Source organism: Chiloscyllium plagiosum, chromosome 31 (assembly GCF_004010195.1).
Source record: "Chiloscyllium plagiosum isolate BGI_BamShark_2017 chromosome 31, ASM401019v2, whole genome shotgun sequence".
Taxonomy (NCBI): Eukaryota; Metazoa; Chordata; class Chondrichthyes; order Orectolobiformes; family Hemiscylliidae; genus Chiloscyllium; species Chiloscyllium plagiosum.
This window is the reverse complement of record NC_057740.1, coordinates 15,293,379-15,314,034: the sequence shown is the minus strand read 5'-3', so window position 1 is coordinate 15,314,034 and position 20,656 is coordinate 15,293,379. Positions and strand designations below refer to the sequence as shown.

The 20,656-nt window shown below is 40.1% G+C and overlaps 1 protein-coding gene across 1 annotated transcript in view; it reads left to right on the top strand.

The window, feature by feature from the left end:
- The window catches only part of wdr18 (WD repeat domain 18), a 217,438-nt gene that overhangs the window by 5,233 nt on the left and 191,549 nt on the right, over positions 1–20,656 (top strand). Inside the window, exons 2-4 of the mRNA XM_043721023.1 lie at positions 6,541–6,834; positions 15,796–15,906; positions 20,053–20,186. Coding sequence (XP_043576958.1) covers positions 6,541–6,834; positions 15,796–15,906; positions 20,053–20,186 — 539 coding nt within the window. The remainder of the gene's footprint in view (positions 1–6,540; positions 6,835–15,795; positions 15,907–20,052; positions 20,187–20,656) is intronic.

Sequence of the window (20,656 nt, the reverse complement as noted above, 5' to 3'; positions counted from 1 at the left end):
TGCTCTATCCTCCTATTCCTGCCCTCACTAGCTCATAGCACCGGGAGTAACCCAGATATTACTACTCTCAAGGACCTCCTTTTTAAATTTCTGCCTAAGTGTCTGTAATCTCCTTTCAGAATCTCATCGTTTTCCCTTCGTATGTTGTTGGTTCCAATATGTACAATGACTTCCTGCTGGTCCCTCTTCCCCCTTGAGAACATTGTGCACCCTCTCTGAGACATCCTTGATCCTGGCACCAGGGAAGCAACACACCATTCTGATTTTTCGCTGCTGACCACAGAAACATCTGTCTGTGCCTTGGACTAGAGAGTCCCCGAACACAATCGATCTCTTGGAACCCGACGTACCCCTCATTGCACTAGAGGTAGTCTCAATACCAGAAACTTGGCTGTTCATGCTACGTTCCCCTGAGAATCCATCACCCCCTACACTTTCCAAAATAGCACACTTGTTTTACATTTACAAAATATTTACAAAGTGCATTCTATATCAGATAGAATCTCCAACGGCAAAAACATTTCAAAATGGAAATTACAGAAATTGCAATAAATATAAAAGTCTCTACACACCATGTTTTTAAAAACTAACCTTTTTTTTCTAATCAACCTGTTCAGAGATGTTATTACACACCTCTGGAGTAGGCCTCCCGTACCAGGAATAGAGACACAATCAAATGTGCCACAAGAGGGCTATGAGGTGTTTTACTCTAAGATGCCTCAATACATTTTCAATATTCTTGGTTTACAATGTATGTTCTTGGTGAAGAAGGATTCTATAGTTTTTCAACTTCTTGTTACACAAAAAGCATTACACAATGACATTTTCCCATTGCACCTCTGTGCATTTGCCCCAAGCTTTCATGCAACTTTCAGTTTAGGCCTAGCCCTTGGAATATGCCAGTAGGCAACACAAATCCTTGCACTGGAAGACCATCAAGTTTCGGATAGACTGAAAAAGTTTCTAAGTTGATGGTCGTGCATTGGCAGTGATGTTTTCTTGGTTTGCATCCCTGGGAAGAACCTAAGAATTATAGTCCTGCCTCATGGAGCCACTTGGAATAAAACTCAACAAAAATCTCTCTCCAGACTTTATTTACAAAGGCATATTCCAAAAGGAGGTGGATAACAGTCTCTTCCCCACCACAGCCACTTCGAGAACAACAATCATAAAAGTCAGTAGCAGAAGCATCAGCAGACTACTGATTGCAGAGCATATAGTCGAATGTTCTATGTCCACATAAATAGTTAACTATGCATAACTGGAAAAGTGACACAGCAGGAATTTCCTCTCCTGCCATATCCCACCCTTATCCTTTGCCCAACCCCCATCCACCTATAGGAGATGTGTGACCACCTTAAAACGTCCTTCTAATATTATACAGGTGAGGAGCATCTTGTGCCTTCCCTTCATTATCAAACTGAGTTTTCTTATAGGTATACTAAGCAATTGGGGAAGGATAAGAAAATAGTTTAAATTTAATTAGTTCAGGTATTTACTTACATCGGGAATGACACGTAACTGCAAATAGAGGAAAACCTGAAAAACAACAGTGAAATTTGGAGCAAGCATTGCTTTATAAAGGAAACAAAATGTAGCACGGTGTGCTTTTTTATTCAAAACTGATTAACCTTGGAGAACATTCTGTGCAATGTACAGCTTCACCCATAACTTATTAATGGGATAGGAAATAGCTATAAACATTCAGGTGTCTACCTTTGAGCAATTACCTGCACTTGGTTACAGAGGGGTGGATCCTTTTAAAATACTGGTCTACCTTCATTCCTCAGATGCATAGGCCCGAGTCCATTATAATACAGGTATTCAAAGGTTAATGGTGGGTGACTCATGACCTTAGAAACAGAGAAGGTGAGATTAGTGCAAAAAATGTCCTTTTGATAAAAACAGCTTGATTAAAATGTTGATTTTGTTTGCAATGCTAAGACCTGTGAAATCAAGCGGGCCAAAATGGTACTTGATCTTTTGCTCTTTAATGTCTACAAACTTGTTATTATACTGACGTTTACTTCTTTAGTTCTTTAATACTAGCCGTGTATTTTTGTTGGAAGCTTTTTTCATGTCATGAAATGGTTAAACAGTTTTCAGTCCTTGTGGCTTGAGCTTCTTTGTAGTCACTAAACCTTTGTAAAATTTACTGACTAAATTCAGTCATATTTTAATAGTCTCTGAAATGAATCCCTAGGTCAGTGTATAACAGCAGCATTTTTTTGATGAAATATATCTAATATTTTAGAATAGCCATCAAATAATCATCTGTGTTATATAAATGTACTCTGATCAACAACAATTGTTTAGTTACTACTAAAAGAAAATTATGGTGACCAATTATTGATGATATGTTAAACAGACTGTCAGATGGAGGTTATGTTTACAGCTTAAGCACATCATTCAAAGATGGAAACTAGGAAGATTATGAAGTAAAAAAGTCAGATGGGGTTAATTTAACTACTGTACATGAAAGAAACCAATTAAACTTCAACTGAAGCACTGTGTGACAGCATCTGGATTGTGAGCTTTCCAGAGAAATATAGCATTGCAAAGCTTCTGTAAAAATAGCAGCATGATTTACAAAGAAATCAATTAAAGAGTATCTGGTGAGAGTAATGACCATTAAGTCCATCAGGAATTCTGAAAGGGTGTCATTATGAACTAATAATTAAAAAAAAACAAAATCCTTCCAGAGAATATAAGTAGGTTTACAGCAAGTGTCAAACAAGAACATGAGACAGACTTATAGTTGGGGACGAGATAAAAACAATAACTGCAGATTCTGGATCAGTGGTGCTGGAAGAGCACAGCAATTCAGGCAGCATCCAACGAGCAGCATTGCGATTCCTGATGAAGGGCTTTTGCCCGAAACGTCGATTTCACTGCTCGTTGGATGCTGCCTGAATTGCTGTGCTCTTCCAGCACCACTGATCCAGAGTTATAGTTGGGGACCCCTAGTGGTCAGTCAATTGGTTAATGTACAATTCCCAGGTCTACAGGAATCCAACTTGCCAAAAGACATCATGTTTACATTTTCTACATTCTGTATAACACCGTTCCTTCCTCCATCATTGGAGTTCAAATTAAGGCTCAAGATTTATCTTTTATTTGGATTCTTTTGCAAACAAAACTAAGTTATTACATCTTTGTCAGGATGACAGTGAGAGAGCTACGGCTTGTGGTGACCATCTTAAGTAATCAATAGTATTTGGGTAAACAGGAAAATGTAGAAGTAGTCACCATCGTCTTGTGGTGTTTGATTGAATGCCTTTAGGGGATCAGAATGGATTTTTTTCCCTAAATTATCCTGTTTCTTTTTGCGCTTTTCTCAGGCGGTTGTTGACTTGGAGAGTCAGAATTAACAGTGAACTGAAGCCACACAAAGTACTGTAAAGATGGAACAGTTCTATGAATCCTGCTGGAAGTAAATGTGTATGAATGTTTAACAATGACAGGATTCAACTTATGCATGTGATACCTTACAGAGTCAAATACTTATTGAGGCTCGTACTGAAGAATTGCTTGTTAATTATTTATTGGCAATTGGGTTGGTAAAGTGCAACTATTTTTCAAATTGAACTAATGTTTTCAGTGTTGCAACCTAAATAGTTTCTTTTGATAACAATGACTTACATTGCTGATGCAAATTCATGAATATGCATTGGGGATTATCCTAAGAGGGCATCAGACAATTACTTAAATAGAAACAATATTCAGGTTAGATGGAAAAGGCAGAAGATTGGTACTAAGTTAGAATGCCCTAGTGCAGACACAATGGGCTGAATAGCCTCCTTCTGCAATGTAACAATTCTATAAAATCTTGATCAAATGGGCCAACTGGCCAACGAGTGGCAGGTGGAGTTTAATTTAGATAAATGTGAGGCGCTGCATTTTGGAAAGGCAAATCAGGGTAGGTCTGGGTTCATGCCTGAAATGTCAACTCTCCTGCTCCTCAGATGCTGCCTCATCGGCTGTGCTTTTCTAGCACCACACTTTTCAATTCTGATCTCCAGCATCTGCAATCCTCACATTCTCCTGGTTGATTATACACCTAATGGTAAGGTCCTGCTGAATAAAAACACGTTGGAGTGCAGATTTGTAACTCCTTGAAAGTAGAGTTGCAGGTAGGTAGAAGGTAGGTAGGTGTTTGGTATACTTTCCTTTAATGGTCAGAGCATTGACTGGGAGTTGGGAGGTCATGTTGTGGCTGTAGAGGACATTGATTGGGCCACTTTTGGAATATTGTGTGCAATTCTGGTCTTTCTCCTATTGGAAGAATGTTGTGAACTTGACAGGGTTCAGAAAAGATTTACCAGGATGTTGCCAGAGTTGGAGGGTTTGAGCTAAAGAGAGAGGCTGAATAGGTTGGGCTGTTTTCCCTAGAGTGTCTGAGGCTGAGGGGTGACCTTAAAGGTTTATAAAATCATGAGGGGAATGGATAGGATAAATAGACAAAGTGTTTTTCCTGGGGTGGGGGAGTCCAGGATTATACAGCTTAGGTTTAGGGTGAGAGGGAAAAGATTTAGAAATGACCTAAGGGGCAAATTTTTCACGGACAGGGTGGTGCGTATATGGAATGAACTGACTGAGAATGTGGTGGAGGCTTGTACAATTGCAACATTTAGAGGGCATCTGGATGGGTATATGAATAAGAAGGGTTTGGAGGGATATGGGCCAAGTGCTGGCAAATGGGACTACAAATTTAAGATATCTGGTCAGCATGGATGAGTTGGATCGAAGGGTCTGTTTCAGTGCTGTCCATCTCTTTAATCACAATTACCAAATGGCAGAAACAAATAGTCAAACAAGGGTTGATTGCCAAGAATTAAGTACTGAAAATTATATTTTGTTTTCTAGTTGTAAATATATTTAGTCATAGTTTTAAAGAAATTATTGATATCATAGATATAGAATCATCATATAGGATAACAAAAAATGCATTGGAGAGACTTTTTTTATTTGTTTATGGGGTGTCACAGCATTTATTGCCCAAATCACAGTTAAGAATCAATCATCCTGCTGCAGGTATAAAGGGTTCAGTTAGCTCAGTTGACTGGATGGCTGTAATGCAGAGCGATGCCAACAGTGTGGATTCAATTTCTGCACAAGCTGTGGTTACTACGAAGGACTGACTTTCTAAACCTCTCCCCATCACTAAGGCATAGTGAAATCATAAGATATAGGAGCAGAATTAGGCCATTGAGTCTGTTTTGACATTCAATCATGGCTGATATGTTTCTCAATCCCATTCTCTTGCCTTCTCCCCATAACCCTTGATCCCTTATTAATCAAAAATATATCTGTCACTGTTTTGAAAAATATCCTGAATAACCTGGTCTCCACAGCCTTCCATAGATTCACCACTCTCTGCCTGAAGAAATTCCTCCTCATCTCCGTTCTAAAGGTTTGTGCTTTCACTCTCAAGCTGTGCCTCTGGTCCAAGTCTCCTACCAGTGGAACTTCTAATTCTATATCTTAGTATTTGTCCATCAATCACCTCTCCTTAATGAGACAGTAGCCCTATGGTCTTGTAGAATCATTGAAAATGTTCAGTACAGGAATAGGTCATTCAGCTCATTGTGTCTGTAGGATTATGGCAACTTTACCCTATTGTCTGGGTTCACATGTAGGCCAGGTAAGGATGGTAGAATTCCTTTCCCAAAAGGCATTAGTGAAGCAGATGGGGTTTTAACAAGAAAGACTAGTTTTTATTTAATTCAAAAATCTATCTGCCATGTTGGGATTTGAATCCTTTTCCTCAGAACCTTGGCTTGAGTTTTTGATTACTAGCCCAGTGAAACCGCCATTTCATATGCCTTGAATGCAGATGTTCATGAGAATGATTTAGGGATAATGAGGAAATATTAAAAACACGGGGACTGTTTTCCTTGGAGAAGGCTAAGTGAAGATTTGACGAATTTTTTCAAAACCATGAAAGGTCTAAAAAGAATAGACACAGAGGTTGATCTTGCTTCTAAAGAGATCAGAAATGAGAGGACATCGGTTTAGAAGGGTTTTCAAAAGAATGAGAAGAACCATTTTGACATAGCAAGTAGATTGGATGTGAAATATATCGCGTGGTAATGTGATGGAGGCGAGTTCAGTAGAGGCGTTCAAGGGCGCATTAGATGATTATTAATAGAAATAATTTGTAGGGAAAGGATCATATAATTATAAATATGTCATAATGCTCATTTGGATGGACTGGATGGCCTGCTTCTGAACCGTAATGATTCTGGTTCGGAGTGCATTTGACGTAATATTCCAAAACCATCTTTGCCATCGAAACTTTTAAATTCGTCCGTGTTTTCGATCTCACCTTTTCAAAAGTTATTGTTCATAAAGCCAATTCTGATTGATTGTGCCTATGATTTATATCCTGCTCTCAAGTGCCATTTTGCGTTCTAATGTCTCAATCATTTTTGTGCAGACTATTTTGTTCTTCGGTTTCTGTATGTACATTTTAAAAAAAAGCTTTGTGGTTCAAATTGAAGTGTGTTGGGTCTGACTAATTCTAAGTTCCCAACCCAGCTCAGGCGTTGCCATGGTAACACCTCGGCCTCTCTTGCCTCGCTACTCCTTGCCTGGAGGAATTGTGGGAAAGCTCGTAAGATGGCGGCGTCGGTGCTCGAGGTGGTGTTGAGTTCTGACGCCGGAGGTTCACTATGGAACTGCAACGTCTGGGAGCCGCGTTCGGGGACTTCGCTTACCAGCTACCGGGGAGGCAACACGTCGGCCCGTGGCCTGTGCACCCTCGCTGGCGAGTATCTCCTGGGAGCGCAGCTCGGCAAGAACTACATCAGCGTGTGGGAACTGCAGAGGAAGGTGAGTGACTGACTGACTGACAGGGAAGGAGGTCTTTCCCCGCTAGAGATTCAGACAACTTCTACTCCCCCCGCACAGGTACATGTTAGTAGATCCCCCGGATCGGCAAGCGGGCATAAACTTTAACCATCCAGAATCCATTTGACACCAAATGCATGTGCTGTTTTGTAAAATTTACCTTAAAGTATTTAAAAATTGGAAGTAGGAGCAAGCCATTTGCTTTAAAGAGTCTGCAGAGGGATATGAATAGGTTGTGAGTGGGCCGAAGCTTGATAGATGGAATATAATGTGGGGAGATATGAGGTTATGATTTTTAGCGGGAAGAGTAAAGGAGCTGAGAATTTTCTTTGAACTGCAGAAAGATTTGCGAGCCCTCAGCCACGATTCACGAAAAACTAGCACCGAAATTCAGGGAAGGCAAATGGACTGTTGGTGTTAATTTCAAAGGGAATAGAGAGGCTTTGCTAAAACTATACATAACAACTAATCAGATCACAGCTGTAATATTATAAACAGTGTTCAGCCCCTTTTCTGAGGAAAGATATGCTGGCATTGGAGGCAGTCCAAAGAAGGTTCACAAATGAGAGGTTGAGTAGAGTGGGCCTATACTTTATTGGGAAGAAAAGGTAACCTAATTGAAACATTGAAGATTCTTAGAAGATTTCACAGGTTTGATGTGGAAAGTTTGTTTCCTCTGGGATTAGAGGACATAATCTCAGAATAAGGGGTCATGCATTTCAGAACAACTTCTACTCCCCCCGCACAGGTACCTGTGAGTAGATCCCCAGGATCGGCAAGCGGGCATAAACTTTAACCATCCAGAATCCAGATGAATTTCTTCTGTAGTTTGTGAATATGTGGAATTCTTTACAACAGAGGGCTGTTGAAATTGAATCATTTAAGTATGTTAGAGGCTGAGATGGCCTTTTAATCAGTAAAGGAATCAAAGGTTATAGGGAAAAGTCAGCAAAGTGGTGTTGAGGATTGTCAGATCCGCTGTTATTTTGTTGGTGGAGCAGACTCCATGGGCTGAATGACCTACTCCCGTTCCTGTGTCTTATGGTCATATTAAGTCTGTCACAACCTAACCAGGAAGAGTGCACTGATAATGTGCTCCACTGTTCCATCAACTGTCTCAAAATATACAAGGGTGTTTGAGCTATAGGGAGAGGCTGAACAGGTTGGGGACTATTTTCCCTGGAGCATTGGAAACTGAGGGGTAACCTTATAGAGGTCAAGTCAGGGCAGGTAATGGTAAGATCCTGAGGAGTGTTGCTGAATAAAGAGACCTTGGAGTGCAGGTTCACAGTTTCTTGAAAGTGAAGTGGCAGGTAGATAAAATAGTGAAGAAGGCATTTGGTATGCTTTCCTTGATTGGTCAGGGCATTGAGTATTCGAGTTGGGAGGTCATGTTTTGGCTGTACAGGACATTGGTTAGGCCACTTTTGGAATACTGCATTCAGTTCAGGTGTTGTGAAACTTGAAAAGGTTCAGAAAAGATTTAAAAGCATGTTGCCAGGGTTTGAGGATCTGAGCTATAGGGAGAAGGCTGAATATGCTGATGCTACTTTCCCTGGAGGGTAGGAGGTTGAAAGGTGACCTTATAGAAGTTTATAAAATCATGAAGGGCATGGATAGAGTAAATAGGCAAGGTCTTTTCCCTGGGGAGGGGCAGTCCAAAACTGGAGGGTATAGTTTAAAGGTGAGAGGGGAAAGATTTAAAAGGGACCTAAGCGGCAACGTTTTCGTGCAGACGGTGGTGTGTGTATGGAATGAGCTAACCGAGGAAGTGGTGGAGGCTGGTACAATTGCAACATCTTAAGAGGCATTTGGATGGGTATATGATAGGAAGGGCTTGGAGAGATCTGGGCCAGGTGCTGGCAAATGGGACTAGATTTATGTAGGACATCTAGTTGACATGGACAAATTGGACAGAAGGGTCTGTTTCCATTCTGTACATCTATGTGCAGGTGACTTGGATTGGCCATGCTAAATTGTCTGTAGTGTCTAGGGATGTGCAGGTTAGGCAGATTCGCCATGATATTTGCAGGGTTATGGGGATCGTTGAGGAGGTGCTCGGGTTGGGTCGAAGTGGGATGCTTTTCAGAAGCTCAGTGCAGACTCAATAGGCCAAATGGCCTCCTGCACTGTAGGGATTCTGAATCTCAATGGATGCTTTCAGACTGCGAATATTTTTTCCACTGATGCTGTTGGCACGTCTAGCTTTTTAACACACTACAGCTCAAACAATCAGAAGGTTGTTGACAGGCAAAAACTTGAGTTGAAAAGTTCTTGGTGCCACTCAGTCTCATTCCCCCTCTTAATTATGTAAAGAGTTTATAATGCACAGCTCAATAATATGCAATGCTTGATTTTCCTGATGAAAGCTTGTGATTTCAAGTAAACCTGTTCGATTGGAACCTGGTGTCGTGTGACTTCTGACTTTGTCCAGCCCAGTCCAACACTGGCAACTCCACACCACCACTAAAACTTTCCTGGTATTGCAATTGTTGTAGTTCAACTTGCATTTCAAGTAACAATCTCAAAAAAACGAAAATGTGATCTCTTACACTGCTTACCTTGCAGGGTATCACGTATGATCTTTTATCACATTTACATCTTTTCACATTATCCCAAAATCACTTGATTCCCTTGGTGTCGATCTGTCTTGCATATACCCAAAGACTGAGAACCCACAGCTGTGTGGGATTGATAATTACAAAGTCTTTGGGTGAAGATGTATTTTTCTTCATATCTGCCCTTAGTGGTTTATCCCTACACTCTGTCACTATGATACTCCTATGTCCTAGACTCTCCAGCCAGTGGTTTCAGCTTCTGAGCATCAAACCTGTTAGACGCTCAGAATCTAAAATTTCAACAATACAACCTTTTATGTTTCCAGATTCCAAAGACTGATGGCGACTGTGTGGAGTTTGCACTTTCTCCCCGTGTCTGCATGGGTTTCCTCCCACAGTCCAAAAATGTATAGTTTAGGTGAATTGGCCATGCTAAATTTCCTGCAGTGTTGGGTGAAGGGGTAAATGTCGGGGAATGGGTCTGGGTCGGTTGCACTTCGGCAGGTCGGTGTGGACTTGTTGGGCCGAAGGGCCTGTTTCCACACTAAGTAATCTTAAAAAAAAAAGTCTATGTTCAGCCTGCCATGTTGTCAATTCATTTAACTAATTTAGATCCTTTTGCGTCCTCTTTGTAGCTTTGTTTCCCATCTAATTTTCTCATCAAACTTGGATAACATTCACATGACTTCCTAATTTGTCTTTTTTGGTAGATAGTAATTAGCTAAGACCCAAACACAAGCAGATCTTTGTATCTCTCTGTCTGCCAAACTGAGAGTGATCCTTATTTGCATATGCTGTTTTTGTCTATTATTGAATCCTTGATTTATACTATTATATTATTTTTCCCCCCCACCATCAATCCCAGAGGCTATAAAATTGTAATTACCTTTTTGATGATCTAAATTTTTTTTAACCATTATTAGTTTATTCGACAACCTCAAAAGAAACCCACTGAGATTTGCCAAGTGCTTCTATCCTTTAATGTTGACTCTGGCCAAGTTTTTTTTTTAATGTTCCCTGTTGATGTATCCTTAGTTGTAGTTCCTGGCATTTTCCTTACAATTTCCTAGTATAACTAAGTCTTGGACAATTCCTAGGGTTTGAGGAAAACTTTCTTCTGCTCAGATATTATAGGTCCTGAGGTGGATAAATAGTCCACCAACCTGCAAGCTTTGCCATGGGTTGGGTAGTGGCACTTGCTGATGTGGTGGGTGGAATGCACAGATTTTTGCATGCTCAGTCTGTTTGTGCTGGGTTACCACTGAGTCCTGTTGGCAATACTCCATGATTGTCTTTCTGCTTTGGGCAGTCTTGGGCTAGAGATGTCCATGAGTCAATGGAGATATTGCATTTTTTTTTCAGGAAGGCTTTGAGTGTTTTTGAGGTATTTCCTCAAGCTCTTTAGTAGCAATGTGGTCAACTCAGTGTAGCTATTGAATACTAACTAAAACCTAGCCCCAGAGGAATTGGCCTTAGAGAAGACAGTGTTATTGAAGCATCTGTTGGACAGTATTGTGCAATGGATGCAAGCTGATAGAGGACCTTTTGACTTGTAAGGCTCATTCTTGCATGCCTCTGTGAATGTATTGATAATATATTGGAGCTTGGCTCACAAGTGTACGCTCATGGAAACATAGTCTGTATACTACAGCTTGATAACAGTGGTGGAGGTTGCCTTGGCTCTGTACTTGAGGGATGTTAATCAGTAGATTAGCTTCACACCTGCAGGAAGCTTCATGGATTTAGGATGGGTTGAGGCAAGGAAGATGGAGAAGAGCATTGGTGCAATTACACAATCCTGCTTGACCCCAGTTTGCATTGTTTTGTAAAGGTCACAGCTTTCATGCTATTTTATAGCAGGTGGAGGATGGCAGTAAATTTGTGGCAGCAAAATTTTTGGAGAGTGCTTCATGCTTGGTTGATACATTCAAAGGAGAAAGTGAGGTCTGCAGATGCTGGAGATCAGAGCTGAAAATGTGTTGCTGGAAAAGCGCAGCAGGTCAGGCAGCATCCAAGGAACAGGAGAATCGACCTTTCAGGCATAAGCCCTTCTTCATTCCTGAAGGGCTTATGCCCGAAACGTCAATTCTCCTATTCCCTGGATGCTGCCTGACCTGCGCTTTTCCAGCAACATATTTTCAGCTCTGACACATTCAAAGGCCTTTTCTGAGAAAAGCCATGTATAAAGATTGCTGCTGCTCTCTGCACTTTTCTGGGGCTTGTTTTCTGTGAAGATTCAGTCCATTGCCACTTAGTGGACAGAATGTGCCTTATGACTTTGGTAAGAATCTTTCTGAAACTGGGAGGATGTGATTGTGGAGGATGTTTGTAATGACTTTCCCTGTGATGGACAAAGGGCAGATCCCTTTTGTAGTCACTGTAATTGGTTTTGCCTCCTTTCTTGAAACTGGTCACAATTATGGCCTTTTTTCTTCAAGGTGAGGTTGTGTGTACAACTGTGTGGCTCCAATGTGTTTTTAGTACTTCAGAGATCCATCTGTATTGAAGGCCTTATTGATTCTCCACTATTGGATGGTCTTTTTCATCTCACGTCATGCTGAGGTTATAATAAAATGATGGGGAGCACAATGTGGTTGAGGATAGTCATGTCAAAGACTGAGTCTCAGTGTTAGTTTTTTTTTCCTGAGGTTCTTACACACTTGATGCAACTGCAACACACCAACTTCTGTGAACAAGCAACCAAATTTATTAAGCACAGTATAGTACAGTACAAGCTTGGCGACCCCCTTTGACCCCCTTCACAGGCATGTGAAGTCAGGTCAAAGTGAGGCGCTCAACAAAGAAAACACATCCTGTTTGTACAGGTCTGTTGGCCATGCCTACAGATGCTCTGGCCACTGCCCACCACCCCCCAATCACATGCCACTCAAGCCAATCCCCTGTTACTCAGTCACATGCTACCCCAGGTATAATGGCACGATGAGATCATGCCCCAATCCTGGGGAATCGTTATGCAGACGATTTCCTGACTCAGTGATTTCCCCAAGACAATGAAGGTGTGTGATACCTCTAGCCAGAAAGCATTACTGAATGGAAGAGATTGAATTGATAGTTTAACTTGACAATAGCAGGGAAGTAATGTTTAAATGACAATGGATAGTCATCCGCATTCTTTCATGGCTTTCGTCCCCACCCAAAGACAGTGCATTTTAACCCTTTAATATTACCTTAATGTCCAGAGAGAGTACAAGTTAATCTTTTAACATTACATCAGCTGAGGAGATTCTCAAAATGCTTCTTCCACTGAGTACTTACTGCCTCTGTCCATGATGAGTCCACTCTGTTTCTACACTTTAGTGGGATGGATCCTTAGGTGGAAGACATTTTTCATTGAGATGAAGAATCCACATGTATCGTGGCTATCAATGAGTTGCTATATTTCCTGTGTTTCTACCTGTATGTTCACTAGGTCATAGGTTTTGTTGGACCTTATCATTTAATTGTTAAAGATTATTTTATCTCCCTTCAATATTGGTGGTATTTTCAATTCAGGAACATTTTGTGCTTCTGTTAAGTTGCTACTGGATCTAATGGTTGTTCTTGTTAAATCAGTCTTGATGCTTCCTGGTAGAGAAACATGAAGACTCCTCACAAGCACACTTTATGATTTTTCAATATTGACCAGGTGCTATAGACATTCTGACTCCTATCATTGATTGTTGCAAGTTTGGCTGTGAGGCACTGATTATGTAGGGCTTTATTTGCAGAGTTGTTCAGACCTTTGACATGAAATGTCCTGCAGCAGTGCTTAGCTATCACTGCTGTTATTGGGCCTAATTTATGGAGGTTACCTAATCTGTTCTGTGGTTGATCTAGCTGTTGTCAGCTCCTGTCATGATGTAGGTGATGCAATATCCTCATTTGGGCAATAATGTAGTCAAGCAGATGCCAATGACTGGAGCAAGAGTCTTAGATCATAGAACATAGAAAAGTACAGCACAGAACAGGCCCTTTGGCCCATGATGTTGTGCCGAGGTTTAATCCTAATCGAAAATAAAATGAGTTAACTTACACACCCCTCAATTCACTGCTATCCATGTGAATGTCCAGCAGTCGCTTAAATGTCCCCAGTGACTCTGCTTCCACCACCACAGTTTGGCAACACATTCTACTCATTCACAACTGTGTAAAGAACCTACCTCTGATGTCTCCTTTATACCTTCCTCCTAATATCTTCAAACTGTCTCCTCGTACCAGTCAATCCTGCCCTGGGGAAATGTCCCTGGTTATTGACTCTATCTATTCCACTCATTATCTTGTATACCTCGATCAGGTCTCCTCTCTTCCTTCTTCTCTCCAGAGAGAAAAGCCAGCTTATTCAGCCTTTCTTCATGAGGCAAGCTCTCCAGTCCTGGCAGTATCCTGGTAAACCTTATTTGCACCCTCTCCAAAGCCTTTGTATCTTTTCCTATAGTAGGGCAACCAGAACTGGACACAATATTCCAAGTGTGGTCTCACCAGGGAATTGCAGAGCTGTAGCAAAACATTGTGGCTCTTAAACTCGATCCCCCTGTTAATGAAAGCCAAAACACCATATGCTTTCTTAACAACCCTATCCACTAGGGTAGCAACTTTGAGGGATCTATGTACTTGCACACCCAGGTCCCTCCGTTCCTCCACTCTGCCAAGAATCCTGTCTTTAATCTTATATTCAGGATTCGAATTTGACCTTCCAAAATGCATCACTTCGCATTTATCCAGGTTGAACTCCATCTGCCATTTCTCAGCCCAGCTCTGCATCCGGTCTATGTCGCGCTGCAGCCTGCAATAGCCCTCGATACTATCGACGACACCTCCAACCTTTGCAATAGCCCTCGATACTATCGACGACACCTCCAACCTTTGTGTCATCTGCAAATTTACTAACCCCCCCCTCAGCCAAGTCATTTGTAAAAACTACAAAGAGCAGAGGCCCTGGGACCCCACTCAACACTGACTTCCAGGCAGAATACTTTCCCTCTTCAACCACTCTCTGCCTTCTGTTAGCCAGCCAACTCTGAATCCACAGATCTTATCACAAGGTCTTTGCATTCTTCTCACCGATGAGAGAGGGGTGTTTTGTAAATAACACGGGGGGCAACCTATCTATTGTTTATTCTCCTTAGCTCGGTGCGCTATGTTTCCCATTTTTATTGTTTTTAGTTGAATGCATGTACCTTTTTAAGAAAGAGCAAATGCTGTTCTAAACATATTACAAGCACCTGTGTTTATGACTAGATGGCAGTCCCAGAGAGTACTGGAAAATTGAAAATATGTAACATTTGGTTGTGAAATGGATCTGAGTTTTGGTTGCTGTTTTGACGACTATTCAAATTCAACCAATCCGTTTAAATTATGTCCCAGGACAGTAAAACCCAATCGAGTTTGAATTTATTGTTTTGCCAACATTGAACCAATGAGACAATCTAATTTTTTTTTTGGGGGGGTGTGATGGTGGGACATGGTTATAAAATGCAGACATGTTAAAAATTAGAGAGAGCAACTACCATCGTGATAGAAATGTCTAGAGATTTAACATTTTACTCTCCAAGAAATTACAAAACACTCTCTATCAAAGGTACCTCTTCAAACGAAACGTACTTGCAATAAAAATCAAGATAGCCAGAATAGTGAAGACGCAGAAGACAACAGTGGCTGTGTGCTTTTGAAATTAAGTTGATGTAACTTTACTAAGTGTCTTATTGGAATAGTATATATTGTTATAGAGTTGGAAGCAGATAATCAGTTAAGAGAAAGTGGGGAGCTTAGAGTTGTGAATAGTTGTTTAATGTTCATTTTTTTGAGATAAAAAAATTAAATTGATATTTAAATAGTGGAATTTGGAAGTTTTCTGTCAATCATTTTAACAGGTTGAGGTGAGGTGAGCTTTTCTGGGTGTTTGGCTTACTTAACAGAAGGGTTCACTGCCGTGTCGTAAAATTATGAAGACAACGCAATATTAAAAACCAGCTGGCTCTATGCACAAGTTACTCTTTAGGTCTCTAATTGACATTTTCTTGCTCTTTTATTATTTTCTTGCTCTTTATGTATTTATAAACCGTCTTTAGATCTTCCTTGTTTTTGCCTAACAGAACTTTTCATGGCTTTCTTAATTGCCTTTTTAATTTTAGTTTGCTTGGTGTGCTCTTTATAGCTGAATGCTGCAAAGACTCCACATAACTCTGCTAAGGCTGTGCTTGTGCAAGTTGATTTTTTTTATACAAAGTGTTGAAATTATAACTGTTCATATATGGTAACTCACTTCTAAATACATTGATAAAAGTTGACAGCAACAGTCAGTGCATAACAGTTGAAACTTGTTTCCATAAAGTATTATTAAAAATGATGCTATAGTTAAACAAACAACTTTACCGTCTCTATTTAGGATCAACTACAACAGAAGATCATCTGTCCTGGGCTTGTGACCTGCCTTGCTGCATCACCTAATGGGCTTCATGTTGCTGCTGGGATCGGAGAGAGCATCTACCTATGGGAGGTAAAAGTTGTTCTGCTATAACATGCGTTTCGTTAACGCAAATTGGCTGTAACATGATTCCCTATTAGGGAATGTTGTTTCTGGCTTCTGTCATTGATTGTTGCCAGTTTGGCTTTGACTGATTATGTAGTCATGATATGGAGATGCTGGTGTTGGACTGGGGTGTACAAAGTTAAAAATCTCTCAACACTAGGTTATCGCCCAACAGATTTAATTGAAGCACTAGCTTTCGGAGCGCTGCTCCTTCTGGTGAAATGCAGAAATGTGTGTTGTCTATAACATGATTGTATCGCCCACACTTAAAGTGCTATTTTTATTGTGCAATTTTCATATAGCGTGAGGTCATGCAAGAACTCAACCACTGAGTTATTGAGGAAGTACCTGTAAATGTAAAAATGTGTTTTTACAATTGAACACCGAAATGTAAACTTTCAATCTAATAATTTTTGATTTTACATTGATTATCCAGAATTGCAGTTTAAGAGACCAAAAAGTGTCTTCCAGGCTTAGTTTCAAGACTTTTTTTAAATGATCAATTCTGTTAAAATTTTGAGAACTTGGTCGGATGTTGGTATTTGTAATTGTTCAACCGTAGAAAAATTTAAGGTTTCATTTCTAAATTGTCAATTCTAATTTAAAATGAATAGAAAATGTTAAATTGTCATGGAATGATTTCAAGCTAGATATTTGATCTGTTGGTTTTGTTTTTAGTGTTTCACTGGTCATTTTGAAATAGAATTTGCAGATGTTTGTTGCTTTTTGTGGGTAAATTGAGTGAAGTTGTCAGGTGCTGGCAGCAGCAGTTCTTCAAAATAGCCACAATGTGGCACTCTACACACAACTTTGCCGATCGCTTTCTTTCAGTGGAGTTTAATTTTGAATTATCTTCATTGTTTTATGGCTGTGAGAATTAAACATGGTGAAGTTAAAGGCTATTAATTAATGTAGTGCATATTAAAGCAAAACTGCAGATGCTGGAAATCTAAAGCAGCAGGGGAAAGTGTTGAATGCATTTAAAGAGTCAGACAGCATATCTGGAGAGCAGATTTCCAGCACCGGCAAGCTTTTGCCTTTTGTTTGCATTTGATTTAGTCGCCTTCTCATCTGTATTAGATAATTTTATTTTCCTTTTTCAAGAATATATAACTGAGTTTTTTGAAGAAGGAACAAAGGGGATTTATGAGGGCAGAATGGTGGACATGATCTGTATGGACTTCAGTAAGACATTCGACAAGGTTCCACATGGTAGACCGGTTAGCTCACATGGAATACAGGGGGATCTAGCTATTTGGATACAGAACTGCCTCGAAGGTAGAAGGCAGAAGGATTGATGGAGGGTTGCTTTTCAGACTGGAGGCCTGTGACCAGTGATGTGCCACAAGGATCAGTGCTGGGTCCACTTCTTTTTCTCATTTATATAAATGATTTGGATGTGAACATAGGAGGTATGGTTAGTAAGTTGCAGATGACACCAAAATTGGAAGTGTAACGGACAGTAAAGAAATTTACCAGAATAATGGGTTCTTGATCAGATGGGCCAATGAGGTGAGAAGTGGCAGATGGAGTCGCAGGTAGATAGGATAGTGAAGAAGGTATTTGGTAAGCTTTCCTTTATTGGTCAGTGTGTTGAGTATAGGAGTTGGGAGGTCATGTTGCAGCTGTACAGGATATTAGTTGTGCCACTTCTGGAATACTGCATGTAATTCTGGTCTCTACTGTAGGAAGGATGTTGTGAAACTTGATAGGGTTCAGAAAAGATTGACAAGGATGTAAATCCAGAGTTAGAGGATCTGAGTTATAGGGAGGGGCTGCATAGGTTGGTGCTCTTTCCCCTGGAGTGTTGGAAGCTGAGGCGTGACCTTATAAAGGTTTACAAATCATAAAGGGCATGATTTGGAGGTGCCAGTGTTGGACTGGGGTGTACAAAGTTTGAAAAAAAACACAACACCAGATTATTGTCCAACAGGTTTACTTGGAAATACTAGCTTTCGGAGCACTGCTCCTTCTTCAGGTGGTTGTGGAGAATACGATCATAAGTCAGAATTTATAGCAAAAGTTTGCAGTGTGATGAAATTATATATTGAAAAAGTCCTGGATTGTTTCAGTCTGTCTTTTAGAATGACCATGTTCTTTCATATGTAAAGCCCAGAACTTTTTTAAAGTTACATTCTCAAGTGAACTTTAACAGAGGTGCCATGTCAACTCAGAGATAATGCATTAAAGGTATAAGATGCCCTGTGTGAGGCTGTCTGTGCCCCAATGTCCAGGCGATTCTATTTCTTTAAGGGATTTAGAGAATCTTGCATGGATTTATGCAGTTTTTGAGCAAAATAAAATATAATCCTGCAAGTACAAAGGGGCATGGATAGTGTAAATAGACAAAGTCTTTTTCCTGGGGATGAGGGAGTCACAAAACTAGAAGGCATAGATTTAAGATGAGGGGAAAGATTGAAAAGGGACCTGAGGGGCAAAAGTGGTGCATGTATGGGATGAGCTGCCAGAGGAAGTAGAGGAGACTGGTACAATTGCAGCATTTAAAAGGCATCTGGATGGGTATATAAATAAGCAGGGTTTAGAGGGATGTGGGCCAAATGCTGGCAGATGGGACTAGATTCACTTAGATTATGTAGTCGGCATGGCCGAGTTGGACTGAAGGATCTGTTTTCATGATGTAAATCTCTGTTCATTTGTCTGTTTTTAACCTTCACTGCTATCACGTCCATTTTTTTTTTTTTATCATGCCTTTCGCACAACCCCTTCCAGATCCCTGGCATGTCTCTTTGTTCAGTGGTAATCTCTAGCTCCAATTCATTTTACATGGATCTTTTCATTCGGTCTATTTTGGATCCATCCACAATAACCATCATAAAATTCAGCTGCCCACTAAATAGTTGTTTTTGGCACTTCATGAATTCCACTATCTTTCTGTATGCCACACTAAGCATACTCTTAATCCTGTGTGTCTCTTCCTTTCTAACTTCACAATCAACTGTATTTCATAGCTAACATTGTCCTCCATTCCATAACCTTTTTTATTAACAAAGCAATTTCTTTTCACTTAGTTCCACAACAAATATCACCTTTTTGTCTCTAGCCTCGCTAATCCATCTGGAATCCTTCATCTATTCTTATATACCCTTCAATCTTTTAATTTAGAGTTGATAGTCATGTCAAGTTTTTCCACTGCACGCACTCAGTGCAAGTTAGAGATCCCTGGGGAAGAGATTTTTCTTGGCCTGAATAAAGTTTCAAAGCATGATCCTGTTCAGTAGTTGTGCTTTCACTTTGCTGACAAACTGAAAGTCTGGGAAGATGAAATTGTGGTGAGCTGTCAGTTATAGCTGATCAGTGATCTGATGCAACTTTTTGGTCCTTTTTGAGAGACATGATTTGGAGATGCCGGTGTTGGACTGGGGTGTACAAAGTTCGGAATCGCACAACACTAGGTTATAGTCCAACAGGTTTCATTGGAAGCACTACCTACCTGAGTGCTGCTCCTTCATCAGCCACCTGATGAAGGAGCAGCACTCCGAAAGCTTGTGCTTCCAATTAAACCTGTTGGACTATAACCTGTTGTTGTGATTTTTCTGTTTTTTGAGAGAGGAAAACATGAGCAAATCATTGCTGAGTTGCTGTAGAGCCAAGGGTGAACAAATGACACCACATGTAAATTTGCATTTTGTTATTGAATTGTTTGTTTTTTCTAACTTGGAAAGAACTAATAGGTAAAGAACTCCACACATTAATATTTTGACAAATTATTTTTGCTGGAGGCTTTCTCAGTTCAAGTTGAGTTAAATGAATGACCTTTAGAATCATTGGCTTGCTGTATTTTGATGCAACACACAGCATGACATGGAACATTTAAGGTTTAATAGGTCCAATGTAAATTGGATTGCAGTTGAATTATTTGGGAAGAGGTAGAACATTTAAGCACTAATCAGATGGTACATTCCTACGTAGGAAATATATGGAAATTATAAGATGAATTAAATTTTGTAGACTCCTTTCAAAGTTGTGTCAGGAGATCAGGAATTATCTATCTCATGTCCACAAACATTTTGATCAAGTGATACTGTGAATATTTCTGCAAAGTATTTAAGAGCTTGTGGTATTAATCTTTTTTTTTTGTTTCTTTTGTATCAGGTTTCTACTGGAAATCTCCTGTTGACACTGAACAGGCATTATCAGGACCTGACATGCATTTGCTTCACTGATGATAGCAGTCATTTAATCTCAGGAGGGAAGGATAATCTTGTTCTCGTGTGGAGTCTGTGCAGGTAATAGACTAAATACAGAATGATTTTAGGAGTGCTTGACTTTAATGAGATATATCTGCAATTTGATTGCTAATGCAGTGGATGCTACTCCCATGATTCCACTGTACAAATATTCTTCATTTAGAAGTGAGAATATAATGGTCCTGCTGAGAGACTAAAGCACTCAATTTCAAGGTATTTGACCAGAGGTGGGGAACATATTTAAAAGCAAACTTTGTGTTTTATTTTACTAACTGAGTCTAAATTCTGACTTTATACCTTTTTGTTACTCCTTGACATGATTATTTTAACACTCTCTTGACCTTGAGAGATAATCCGTGGTTCTGAGGTCATTCCGAACCCTTGGCTTGTGATTGAACATGCACCATATCTGGTGCATTGACCCTCTCTGAGCTTGCTGAATTGCATTGATTCTTGCCTTTAAAATTCGTGATTCTTATTTTGAAATATTTCTACGGCCTTACCTTTCT